The following is a 13,020-nucleotide window of genomic DNA, read 5'->3' on the forward strand; positions in this document are numbered from 1 at the left end:
ATTTGAGTTAAACCACATAATTTTTGGAGCTTTTAGTTGATGCAGTTTATTTTTGAAAATCGTAAACATTACTCCCATCAATTTTTTTGTGTAAAAGAGGTTGATTTGGAAACAAGACAAGAAAGAAAAACATATGAACACAAAGAATAACAATAACATAGGTAAGGACAAAGAAACTTAGCTCTTATAGAACCAAAGCTATTGATACCAAATGGTAGCCTCTCCTCAAACTAGGTTTGGCCAAAGCTTGAAATGGTGACTATGGTGGATGGTGGATGCATAAAAGCTTGGTGTTTAGAGAAAATGGGTCTCGATTTTGGTGATTTAATGGTGTTGTGAAGGTTGTTTGTGGTGATCTAAGAGAGGTTAGGCCAACTTTAGAGAAAAGGGTGTTAGACAAACCTCTTGTAATGCTCTAGCAAGTGACTAACAGAAGAAGAATGGCTCAAATTTGAATTTGGAAGCATAACATTAACATTCTCAAAGTGAGAAATACATGAGGGGGACACTTCTATTTATAGAATAAGGTGTCTCCAAAATGGTCTAAACCCTAAAATGCTAACATGCACCAAAATCCTAAAAATGCTATCTTGGTGAAGGAGAGCTTGACATATGACACTTCACACTTTCACAAAATGAACCACTCATGAGTTGCCATGTATAAAGCAACTTTATGAAAATCCTCTCCAATAGGACAATGACACATGGCCATTACCTATGTAGGAGAACTCTCCATTAAAGGCTTTGCCATGTGGCATATGGGACGTCCTCCACCTTAAGCTAGGGTTAACTTAATTAAACATCAAAGGAATGCTTAAGCTAGGTGCATATGATGCTCCCTACTTAAGCAAGATTGTTTTTAAAACCCTGCACTACTTGGTGTAAGACCCAAGAAAATTAAACAATTAAAAAATAATTATTTAATAAATGCGGGTAGTGGAAACCTTTATGACATTTAACGCAGGGAGTTATTAGAAGGAATAATACTAGCTCAAGTGGTTGAGAGTACTTGTTCATGTTTAGAGGACTTAGGTTTGAGTCTTATGTATGACAATTGTGTGTTATTTTAATTGTTTATTATTTTAATAATAATATGCTTGAACATGATGATTGATAATATAATCTTAGATGTACAGGAATTATAACAAACCATGAATTGGTTGAATTGGTTGTGTACTTGAATTACAATTGGTTGGTTGTGTGTTTGAATAAGGTTCCTTTTTGCTAAAATTGTTTCTGGCATAGATGGGAAAGGTCAGAAACCACATTGTCGAGGAGGCAGCCAAGAGGGTTGGAAATCCACCTAGTAATGGCCCTTGAATGGCCATTAATCCTATCTTTAATCAATTTTCGTTTTTCTTAATTAATTTAATTAAATAAAAGCTGAAACATGAGAGAAGAAAGTTTTTCTAGAAAAATTGGCATAGAAACCTTAAGGATGGACATTGCTGGAACATTCTTTGACTTGATGGCCAGTCTAAGAGAACCATTCAAACATTGGATGACTTATTGAGAACATGTGTGTTGGATCACTTGGGTACTTGGAGTGATATGCTGCCATTGGTGGAGTTCACATATAATAATGGTTATCACTCTAGCATTGGGATGGCATCATACGAGGCTTTGTATGGTAGGAGATGTAGGACACCGTTATGCTGGCAACAGGATCGAGAATCAGTGGTGCTTGGACCAAAATTTTTACAGCAAACCACTAAGAAGGTGAAGATGATACAGGATCAGATGCTTAAACTCAGAGTCGGCAAAAGTCTTATGCTGATAAGAGGAGGAGGCCACTTGAGTTTGAGGCAGGTGATCATGTATTCCTCAGAGTTACACCCATAGCAGGAATATGGAGAGCTCTCAGGTCGGGGAAGCTGACTCCTAGATTCATCGGTCGTACCAAATCACGAGGAAGATTGGACCAACAGCGTACAAGATTGCTTTGCCTCACCTAGCAAACCTACATGATGTCTTCCATGTATCACAACTAAGGAAGTACATTGTAGACCCTACGCATGTGCTGGAGGAGGACAATGTTCAGGTGCACGAGGACCTGACAGTTGGAGTTGGACCAGTGAGAATTCTATATTCCCAAGTCAAACAACTCAGAGGGAAGGAGATCCAGACTGTGAAGGTCCTCTAGGATGAGGCAACCCAAGATATGACTTGGGAGATGGAGGATCTCATGAGGAAGTCTTATCCTCACCTGTTTCCTGGTAAGTCCTATTTTCGAGGACGAAAATATTTAAGGTGGGGGGAATGTAAGACCTGTGAAAATTAATTAATTAATAAATACGGGTAGTGGGAGCCTTTAAGGCATTAATTATTGACTTATATGATGTGGAATAGTACTAGCTCAAGTGGTTGAGAGTACTTAATTGTGAGAGGACTTGGGTTCAAGTCCTATGTATGTCAATTGTGTGTTATTTAATTTATTAGTATTTTTAATAATATGCTTGATCATGTTGAGTGATAATATAATCATAGAACGATATGAATTATCATGAAACATGAATTGGTTGAATGGTTGTGCATGGAATTAACATTGGCATGGGTATGGGTTTGAACCTTGGTAGATACAAATTTACTTTCTTTTTCGCTAAAATTAATTTTGGCGTGAAGGTGAAAGGGTAGAGAAACCCTAGTGGACAATGGGCAGCCAAGGGAGGCTGGAAAACAACCACTAAATGGACCTTGAATTGTAATTAAACTCTAGTTAATGGCAATTTTCGTTTTAGTGCATTAATCTACCATTAAGGTACCAATAAAAGACAAATTTTGGGTGAGAAGAAGGGTTTATTTGCTTGTGATTGTGTCATAGTAAGAGGAATACGAAATTGGAGAGTGTGCTGTGAGGATTGAGTGCATTTGGGAGCTGAATTGAGGGGAAGTGCTAGGCGGCCTAGTGATCAAAGAGGAACTCCCAAAAATCTCCATTTTTAGCAAAGGAATCCAGGTTAGGGGAGCTTTACACGTTAATTTTATTTTAAGTCTGATTGGTATGCTAAATATAGTAGCTTTACACGTTAATTTTATTTTAAGTCGGATTGGCATGCTAAATATGGTAGCTTTACGCGTTAATTTTATTTTAAGTCTGATTGGCATGCTAAATATAGTATGATTATGCATGAATTATTTTATTCCGTTTAAAGCTAGTGTTTCTGGAAATTTCCAGAAACTGTTTGGCCGGCGATGAATTGCCGCTAGATGAATCAATCCTTTTCTAGGCCAATTAGGGTTCCCATAGAGGAACCACCTGCCAAATATAGTGTAAAATAGTCAGGTTGACCAACGTTGACCGCCCTTGCCCAGAGTTGACTGGTTGACCAGTCTTGACTCTTTGACAGTTCATTGAGAGGCTGCCACGTGTCAGAGTAGTTTATCTCTCTCCATTAGGGTTTGACTGCCATGAGTGGTTGCATGAAGGTTACGGTGGTTGACGCGGTGGCGGCAAAAACACCAGAGGGGCTGGGTCTGTGGCTGTTGCGAAAAGATGGTGATTCCAGCGTGATGCGAAGATGGGGGCTGTAGATCCGACGATTCACGTAAGAAGACGGGTCGAGGACAATGGTTCGTGCGAGGAGATGGTGGTGGCAGCAGAATGAACGAAGAAGACGACGTATTGGAGCTCCATGGCGGCTGTTGCAAGTCTTGTGAGCTCCGATGGTGCAATGATGGTGAAGCGATTTTCGGCGTGAGTGCGACGACCATGGCGGTTTGGCGTCGAGCATGGCTGTGTGTGGTGCACGGACTATTGTGGATGAGTGAGGCACGACGACGACCTCGGGTGGTGCAGCCATGGTGGTTTTCAGGCAGTGTGATAATTTGAAGGAGGTGGTGGCGTGACGGAAGAGGCGTGTTGCAACGGTGTTGCGTGCCTGTCGCAGGTTCCGCGAGTGGTGCGACAGTGGCGAGAGAGATGGTGGTTGGCGTGGAGGTGGTGGCGAGACGGAAGAGGCGTGTTACAACGGTGTTGTGTGGCTGTTGCAGGTTTCGCGAGTTGTGCAGCAATGGCGGACATCCGGCAGGGTTGGTGTCGGAGATGTTGTGCGGAGGAGACAGGTCGATAGAGGTGGGGTGACGGTCGGGGTTAGGTGCAGCAGCTACGACATGGTGAGGGTGAGAGAAGAGGAAAAATTAGGGTTAGGGTTTCTCTGTGTGTGGAGAAGAAAAGGTGATGACGTGGAGGATTGATGACGTGACAATTTTTAAGTGGTTATTTTAGTGAGTGGAGGATTGAGGATGTGGTAAGCTTTAATTGGTTATTTTAGTGAGTGGAGGATTGCTACGTGGCGTAATTTGGTTGAGTGGAGTTTAAGTGATATTGGGGTGCAAATTAGTAAAAAGAAGGGGTGTAGAACAGAGTTAGAAGACCCAATTTCAGGAGGGGTGTGGAAAATAAAAACTAGAGGTGCATTGAGCTCGAGAAATATTCCTTTTCAGAATTAGATTACCCAATTGCAGAAGGGGGTGTAAAAATTAAAATTGGGGGTGCATTTAGATCCTGAATTATTTCTCTCCAAAATTCTGATTTTTGGACTTATTTTATGACTTGAAATATTCCCAATTTACACTCTTAAGGACCTATTAAATTCCAGTTGCATTATTAAACTTAAGAATATCCAATAATATAGTGTGTAACTAAAATCAATCCTTAAGAGCAAAAAGCATATTAAATCCCCCAAATTTAAACACTTAATGAGGGCAAAGGTTCGAACTCATCATACCCTCCAGGCGGTCTGGAAGTGGGCAGTGTCTGGTACTCATTAGAAGCGCCAGGCGATATTTCTGCAGCAGAATTATATTTTGCTGATTTCATTTGCATGGTCTACAAGACTTCTAGGATATCTTAAAGGTCGGCTTACTAGTGTTCCTTGAGTTGTGGCTCGGGATAGGGGTTAAGCATGTGGTATTCCTTGAGTTGTGGCTCGGAATAGCATCTCTTGAGTTGTGACTCGGGATGGCGGATGAACACGAGGAACTCTTGAGTTGTGGCTTGGGTTGGCGAGTGTTGTCGGTGTGAGTGTGCACATAGCGGCGTGTACAGATGGGTCTAGTTAGATTGCCCTCCTCAATAATTAACTAATGAGTTTGGTAGTCTTGGGACGTTACGAATGAAATTCGTATTGGGAACTCCACCTGGCGTTACGGTGTGCGATTCGTAGCATGGTTTCCCGCACGTGCTCTATCAGTTGTGACTGATAGGTATGGCAGCAAGACATCTTGAGGTACTCACTAGAAGATGTAGAACAAGGTTGACATGGTAGTGGCCATGTGTGTGAAATCAAAGGATGGATTTCCTTTGGTGTGGTTGTGATATATGTATTTGTTGTGTGTGTGTGTATATATATATATATATGTATATATATATATATATATATATATATATATATATATATGTATATGTTTATACTGTTAGCTCACTCTATTTGCTTGTGTTTGGCGATGATCGTGTACGCGGTACACGGGAGCAGATGATATTGCAAGTGGATCTGGTGAGGCCTAGAGACGGAGCAGGGCTAGTATTGGGAGAAGATTTTATCAGAGTTTTACTAATTATGTATTTTTAGGGACTTTGTAAACATTTGGAGTATTTGAGCATGTTTTTTTATATATTTTGGAATTTTATGAATTTTGAAATGTGAGTTACAATATATCGTAATAAAGTTTTAATTTTCCTGTGTTTTTGGGAATCTAAGTTATAATAAATGAAGTTTTATTATTTATTTCTTTATTATATTAATTAAATCTATAATATCCGATCGGGATGTTACAACATCCATCTAGTGAAGCTCTAAATCATAATGAGCCACCAAAGCCAAAATAATTCTCAAAGAGTCGTTTTTAGAAACAGGAGAGAAGGTGTCTTTGTAATCAATGCCATCCTTTTGAGTAAAACCTTTGGCAACAAGTTTGGCCTTATATCTTTCAATATTGCCTTTTGAGTCATGTTTGTTCTTAAAGACTCATTTACAACCCGCTTGTTTAGAACTTTCAGGCAATTCTACTAGATCCCAAACTTGATTGTTATCCATTGACTTTAACTCTTCTTTCATTGCATTGAACAACTTTTCAGAATTATCACTTTCCATGGCTTGTTTAACTAAGAGTGGATCCTCATCAATGCTTAAGTCACATTCATCTTCAATAGAGTAAACCACATAGTCATTTGAAATAGATGTTCTCTTTTGTCTTACAAACCTTCTTAATATTTCTTCTTGTGGTTCCTCTACCATTTCCCATTAGTGACTTGCACATTGTCACTTGGTTCATTATTTATATGTTCATTTTGTGGTATTGGAACATCAACTTGTTGTCTCTGCATGTTGTGTGATTGTGATACAATAAGAGGGATAACAACAAGAGGGATAATAATTTGAGAAGAGACATGTGTAGAAACATTACGTTTAGTCTCTTGAATGTCCAGTATGCGTTATTTCTCACTCCCACTGAACTGGCCATTCTCAATGAACCTAACATTACCAGACTCAACTATATCCTTTTGACTTTTCAAGATAACTGATGAAGTAACCACTAATGGTTCTTGCATCAAGCTTCTTTTCATGTGGATTATATATCCTTACTTCTGCCAGACATTCCCAAACATGAAGATGTCTTAAACTGGTTTCCTTCCGGTCCACACTTTTTTTCAAAATGAGTCTTAGGAACTACTTTACTAGGAACCCTGTTAAGAAGATAAGCAACAGTCTTTAATGAATACATCCACAAAGGTTTAAGAACATTGTTATAACTCAACATACTCCTAACCATATCCATGAGAGTACGATTACGCTTTTCTGCTACACCATTTTGTTGTGGTGTACCAGGCATTGTATATTGTCCACAAATACCCTAAATTTCGAGAAACTTTGCAAATGGACCTAGACATTGTCCACTTTCAGTGGATTTTCCATAAAACTCACCACCTCTATCAGATCTCACAACCTTTACTTTTCTATCTAATTGCCTTTCTACCTCATCAATAAACACCTTTAGGATGTCCACTGATTGAGACTTTTCATGCAAAAGATATAAGTAACAATATCGTGAAAAATCATATATAAAGGTGATAAAATACTTTTCACCACTCTAAGATGGAATGTCAAATGGACCACAAATATTATTGTGTATTAATTCAAGAAGTTCATTACTTGTTGTGGCATAATTCTTTGATATGTGTTTGGTTTGTTTACCTTTAATACAATTAACACATACATCTTAGACACCAAAATCAAATTGAGGTAAGATTTCATTTTTCACCAACCTCATCATCCTTTCTTTAGATATATGACCCAATCTTTGATGCCATAAGAAAGCAGAATTTTCATTTTATACATTGCACTTACTACTAGAAACATGTTTATACAAATGAAAAACACCATTTTCAATCTTAAAATTAAAACCTAAACAATTCAACTTTCCAACAAAAATCAGGTGTGTAGCACAACTAGGAACATAGAGACACTTTTCAAGATCTAGACAATAACCAGTGTCTAGAATCAATTTATAAGTCCATATTCCTTCTATTTGTGCCTTCATTTTGTTCCTCATATATAAATAATTTTCAGTTCCTTTTATGGGCTGGATTGAAAGAAATCCCTACATAATATTAGAACCATGAGTGGTAGCTCCAGAATCTAAGCACCAAGTATTATTAGGCACCTCAATATATTTGTTTCAAAACTTACAGAAACATAAAATGTACCTTTCTTTCCAAACCAGGATTTCCTTTTTGGACAATCTTTCTTGAAGTGACCCATCTTCTTGCAAAAGAAGCATTTATGGTCCATAATTCTGCCCTCATTAACTTTCATTGGGGCTTTGTCCTTCTTGTTCTTCTTTCTTGGATTAGCTTTGCTGGAGCTAGAACTATCACGAGTCATAAGATTAATTTAATGATCCTTCACTTTCTTGAGCCTTCCTTCCTCTTGAACTACCATGGCTTTAATTTCTTGAAAGTTCCATTTATCTTTAATAATGTTATAATTCACTTGGAATTGGCCAAATTTAGGAGGAAGAGAGTTCATAATAAATTGCACTAGAAAGGATTCATTCACCTTCATTCCTATTGACATCAACTTTGTAGCTATATTTGCCATCCCTATTACTTGATCATGAATGAGTTGTGACAAATCAAACTTTTTGGTTGTCAACTCACTCATGAAAGTACCCACAATGGACTTATCAGTAATGTCCGACTGTGAATACTCCTTGATCAACCTTATAAATTCCATTGCATTTTCGGTATTGGGCATAGATGCCTTCACATTCTCTGCCATGGTCATGCGCATCAAGTTCAAAGACAATCGGTTAGACCTTTTCTAAGCCTCATAAAGAGTCTTTTCATCTATTGTAATGGTCTCATTGATGGCTAGGGGCATCTCATCCATAACTATGGCTAAATCTAAATCAAAGACACCCAATTGAAACTGGATTTGTTTGTACCAATCAACATAGTTAAAGCCATTGCATTTGATCACACCATTGCCCAGACCACACATATTCATGGAAGTTGTAGAAAAATATAAGCTCGCACACATTAATGCTTTGATAAATTTAATGGATTCAGACAAATAACTACATTATTCATGCATTTCAGTTCACCTTTAGGTAATGCTTAAATTGACAGATACCATACAAGTCATTCATTTAAGTTCACCTTTAGGTGACACTTAAACTGACATATCTATTTATAATACAATTCAAAGAATCACAAAAAGCAAAAAATTACACGTGTAATTTTCTCAGAATTTGTTCAATTTCAGAATTTTAAATTTTTTTACCTCTTAAGGTAATTTGGACACTTGTCATCTTCTTAGGAAGTCTCAGGCATCTTTCTCGCTTTTCACCACACTCACGTTTTTCCTCTCTCTTGACTTCCCATCTCTCTTCACTTTCTCTCTCAGGTCGTTTACGCACTCTCCACTTCTCTCCTTCCTCAAACCCTAGCCACCTCTCTGCCTCCGCTTCCACCTTAGTCGCTATGTTTCGCTCTTCCTCCACAAACACGACACCAAATAACGTTCTCCACCTCTCTTCACTTTCCCTCTATCGAACCCTAACCTGTTTTACGCATTCTCCACTTCTCTGCGTCCTCAAACCCTAGCCACCTCTCTGTCGCCGCCTCAGACGGTCTCTCTCGGTCTTCCTCCACAAACGCGATCCACCTCCCTTCCTTCTCAACTTCATTCGACCTTTTTGCCGCGTCCAACCATCTCCACGATTCTCTCAATTCAAACCCTTTCCATTCGAATCGCACTCCCCCCCCCCCCTTTCTGCTTCCTCAAACCCTAGCTACCTCTCTGACGCCGCCTGAAATGCTATCCTCAAACCATAATTTTTTGCCTTAATCTCAGTGATTCCAACTTCGTTAACATCATTTTTTTTTGCTTCTAACTCATTTTTTGGTTTGTTTTTTTTTTGTGTAGATTGTTTTTGTGCTTCAAACGGTCTCTCTCGCTCTTCCTCCACAAATGCGATCCACCTCTCTTCCTTCTCAACTTCATTCGACATTTTTGCCGTGTCAAACCATCTCCACGATTCTCTCTACTGAAACCCTCTCCAATTTTGTGCCGCATGAAACCTTCTCCATTGGAATCGCACTCTCCCCCTTTCTGCCTCATCAAACCCTAGCCACCTCTCTGATGCCGCCTGAAATGCGATCCTCAAACCCTAATTTTTTGTTCTTAGTCTCAGTGAATCCAACTTTGTTAACATCAATTTTTTTGTCTTCTAACTCATTTTTTGGTTTGTTTTGTTTATGTAGATTGTTTTTGTTCTTCTGTGCGCCCATCTCTTTGACGCCGCCTCAAACGATCTCCATCGCTCTTGGGTAATAACTTTTATCTCTTCACTTTTAATTTTGAAACCCTAATTTTTCATTTCTTACTCATGTTTTTCTTTGGGTAGATTTTTTTTGTGGTTCTGTACCTTTTGAAACCCTCTCGATGTCTCTGCTGAATCAAACCCTCTCCACTTCTTTGTGGACGTAGACTCAAACCCTACCATTTCAATCTGATATGTTCTTCTAACTCATGTTTTTGTTTTTTTTTGTTTATGTAGATTGTTTTTGGGTTTATTCCTTCATTAACTCTAATAAGATAACTTCATCCTGACGTGTACTACGGATTCCAGTTGCTGATCAAATTTCTTTTTCTCCATTATAATTAAATTTATAATTGAATTCCTTTAATATGTTGTATTGTTTAATTGTTTAATTCATATGTTTTGATTAAACATCTCTTTCATTGTTATTGATTTTCTGATGTCTGATGAAGAAGTTTGAGCTTGATCTTATTGTCCCTCAACTTTAAATGTAGAAACTGTTGCCATCTTATGTCATAAGATAATTTGTTGTTGATTATTTATGAATTATTTATGAATTTGTTGTATTGATTATTTTGTTGTTGTATCGTTGATTCAAAGATCTTCCATACTACAGTTTTAAAAATCTATTTTTGTTGCCTATTGCATGTTTTATTGGTTTCTATTAACTGAGAAAGTTGCTTCACTTCTTAATCTTTTTTATTCTTAATGTTTGCTCAAATTTGATATGATTGTACATCAACTTTCAAGAAATCCCACCATTTCAGGTTTGCTTAATTCGAACCCCAACATTTGAGGTTTATTTCACTTTTAAGTTATTTTTATATTTTCTCTTACTTTCCATTCACCTTAACTTTCAAGACACGCCAAGATTTCAGGTATAATTTTGTTGGAATGCAGAAACCGTTGCCATCTAAAGTCATAAGCAAATATGTTGTTGATTAGTTATGAATATTGCATTCATGTAAGCAGAGACCAAAGAGTAGTTTGTAATGGTAACTAACTTTAAAATGTAGGTCAATAATATTGATATAATGGAATCCCTTTAACATATTTTTTATTTTTTTTATTGTTTTATTATTGATTCAAAGAAATTCCATACTACCGTTTCAAAATTTATTTTTATTGACCTATTGCATATTTTATTGTTTTCAATTACATGAGATAGTTCCTTTATAATATTAGCCGGATGTAATTTGACCTTTTATTCTTAATGTTTGTTGAAATTTGATATGATTCTACCTCAACTTAAAAGAAGACCCAACATTTCAGGTTTACTTAATTCTTATGTCTTTTGATATGCATACATCAATTGAGTTCTTTCCTTTTTCATTTACGTAACAACATTTTTCTTACTTTTTTCATTACTTTCAAATGTTCAAATTACATCTTTATTTGAAATCAGATCTTTATTTCGTATTTTCGTTGATTTGTAAACCTTTTCCAACATTTAAAGTTACTTTTTGTTGTCTTTTAGTACTGCTTTCTGCCATATTTCCTTTTATCGCATAACATTGAGCCATGTGAAAAACAACTTTTGTTTTTTTCTGTGATCTTCGTATTTTTTTCAGTCACTTTTCCCAATTTTTACTCCATTTGTTTAACCTAAACCATAGTCTACGTGTTGTTTCAGTAAATATCTTTACTCATGTCAAAATCTGTTTTTGCTTTTGCCGATTGTTTCTAAATTTGTGAAATGAAAACCAGAGCATGCGTATGGTGTTGTTTTGTATTTATGATCTTCCAATCTTTTTTTATTATGTCTTTATGTTTTGTACAAATACATGTCTGCAGACCTTTCTTCATTCCTTACTATACTCTAATTTCCCTCATTTCCCTTATTCCTTCAACCATGTCTGTTATCCAGAAACACACTCACTCTTTACAAGAACTCAACCCTGAGAAGGAGACTTGGAATATCCTTGCAAGAGTTGTAAGGTTATGGTTTGTTGAAGATTACACAAAAGGAAAAACTCCATTTTCCATGGAAATTGTTCTTCAAGACCAAGAGGTATCTTCCTTAAACTATAAACGCCTTTTATTTTTTGACTTTTCCTAAATTTTTTATTTTTACCCAAAAGTTTAAATATGTTTTTATAAGTTTAAATCTGCTTCTATTTTTTCATTTATAAATCTGTTTTTTTAGGGTGTACTAATCCATGCATCTGTTAGACGCACATTGATATACAAATTCTAGTATGAAATCAAAGAGGATAAGGTTTACACCATCCAATCTTTTAGTGTTTCATGTAATGGTGGTTCTTATAGAACCACAAAACACGCCTATAAGATCAACTTCCAATTTGGAACCAAGGTCAATATGGTGTAAAGTACCTTAGTTCCGAAAACTACAACTTCATACACCCCTTTTTCAACAATCATAGCTGCTGGTTTTGACACAGATTACTTAGTTAGTAAGTATGTTTTACTTATTTTTCTTCATTTTTTTTGTATAACTTTTTGTTACTTTTTTTCTTTCTTTTTCCTCTTTCTGTAGATGTCATTGGGATGTTTACTGCTGTTGGAACAGAGAGGGAGCTAGAGAAAGCTGGTAAGAAAACTAAAATGAATGTCATCCTTATTGAAGTTGATGGGTAAGCGGATTTCATCTGTTTTTCTTCTTTATTGTTTTTTATTTTTTTTCATGTATTTCATCTGCTTCTCTTTTTATGTGATTTTTAACATTCAATAGTTTGCAACTAGAGTGTACTTTATTTGGTCAATATGTTGATATGTTAAATGCATTTCTGGCCTCTGGAGAGGATCAACATGTTGTCATTGCTTTGCATTATTGCAAAGTGAAGACCTTCCAAGGTAACTAACATAAACCAGATTATTACAGTTGTATTAATGAATAAAAATCTTTTTGACATGTTCTCTTTTGTAGATAAAGTTTCTATTCAAAACTGTATGAACTGTACCAAGATAATTTTTAACTGTGATGATGAAGATGCAACCAAGTTGAAAAAAATGTAAGTATATATACATAACATATATCTTTTTTTATAGATAGATATATGTATATCTTTGTAATATAACATTTTTTTAACGTAGGATGTGGGATAGTACTGAATCTCCTTCTCAAGCTCTTACCCAACTTTGTGCTTCTTCTAAAGTTAGCTTAGAAGATGATTTCATTAAGCTGCATCCTAGGAGTTCAATTGAAGGTCTAAAAGATTTTAAACAGGTTCAAAT

At 36.6% G+C, this 13,020-nt stretch overlaps 1 protein-coding gene across 1 annotated transcript; it reads left to right on the forward strand.

The window, feature by feature from the left end:
* The first annotated feature begins 1,605 nt into the window (after positions 1-1,605).
* LOC146885397 (uncharacterized) lies at positions 1,606-2,143 on the forward strand. The gene is made up of 2 exons (XM_085674907.1): positions 1,606-1,809; positions 1,916-2,143. Exons 1-2 carry the CDS (start codon positions 1,606-1,608, stop codon positions 2,141-2,143), a joined length of 432 nt encoding a protein of 143 aa, XP_085531033.1.
* Positions 2,144-13,020: the final 10,877 nt, after the last annotated feature.

This window comes from Vigna unguiculata, chromosome 6, assembly GCF_037176805.1.
Source record: "Vigna unguiculata cultivar grain cowpea cultivar isolate G323 ecotype 2 chromosome 6, ASM3717680v1, whole genome shotgun sequence".
Lineage (NCBI taxonomy): Eukaryota > Viridiplantae > Streptophyta > Magnoliopsida > Fabales > Fabaceae > Vigna > Vigna unguiculata.

What these genes read in the sequence shown, in the direction of transcription:
- LOC146885397 (XM_085674907.1), top strand. Translation starts at nt 1,606, where the DNA reads ATGGCATCATACGAGGCTTTGTATGGTAGGAGATGTAGGACACCGTTA. An exon ending in GCCACTTGAGTTTGAGGCAG is followed by an intron (nt 1,810 to 1,915) that starts GTGATCATGTAT and finishes ATCACGAGGAAG; the next exon opens with ATTGGACCAACAGCGTACAA.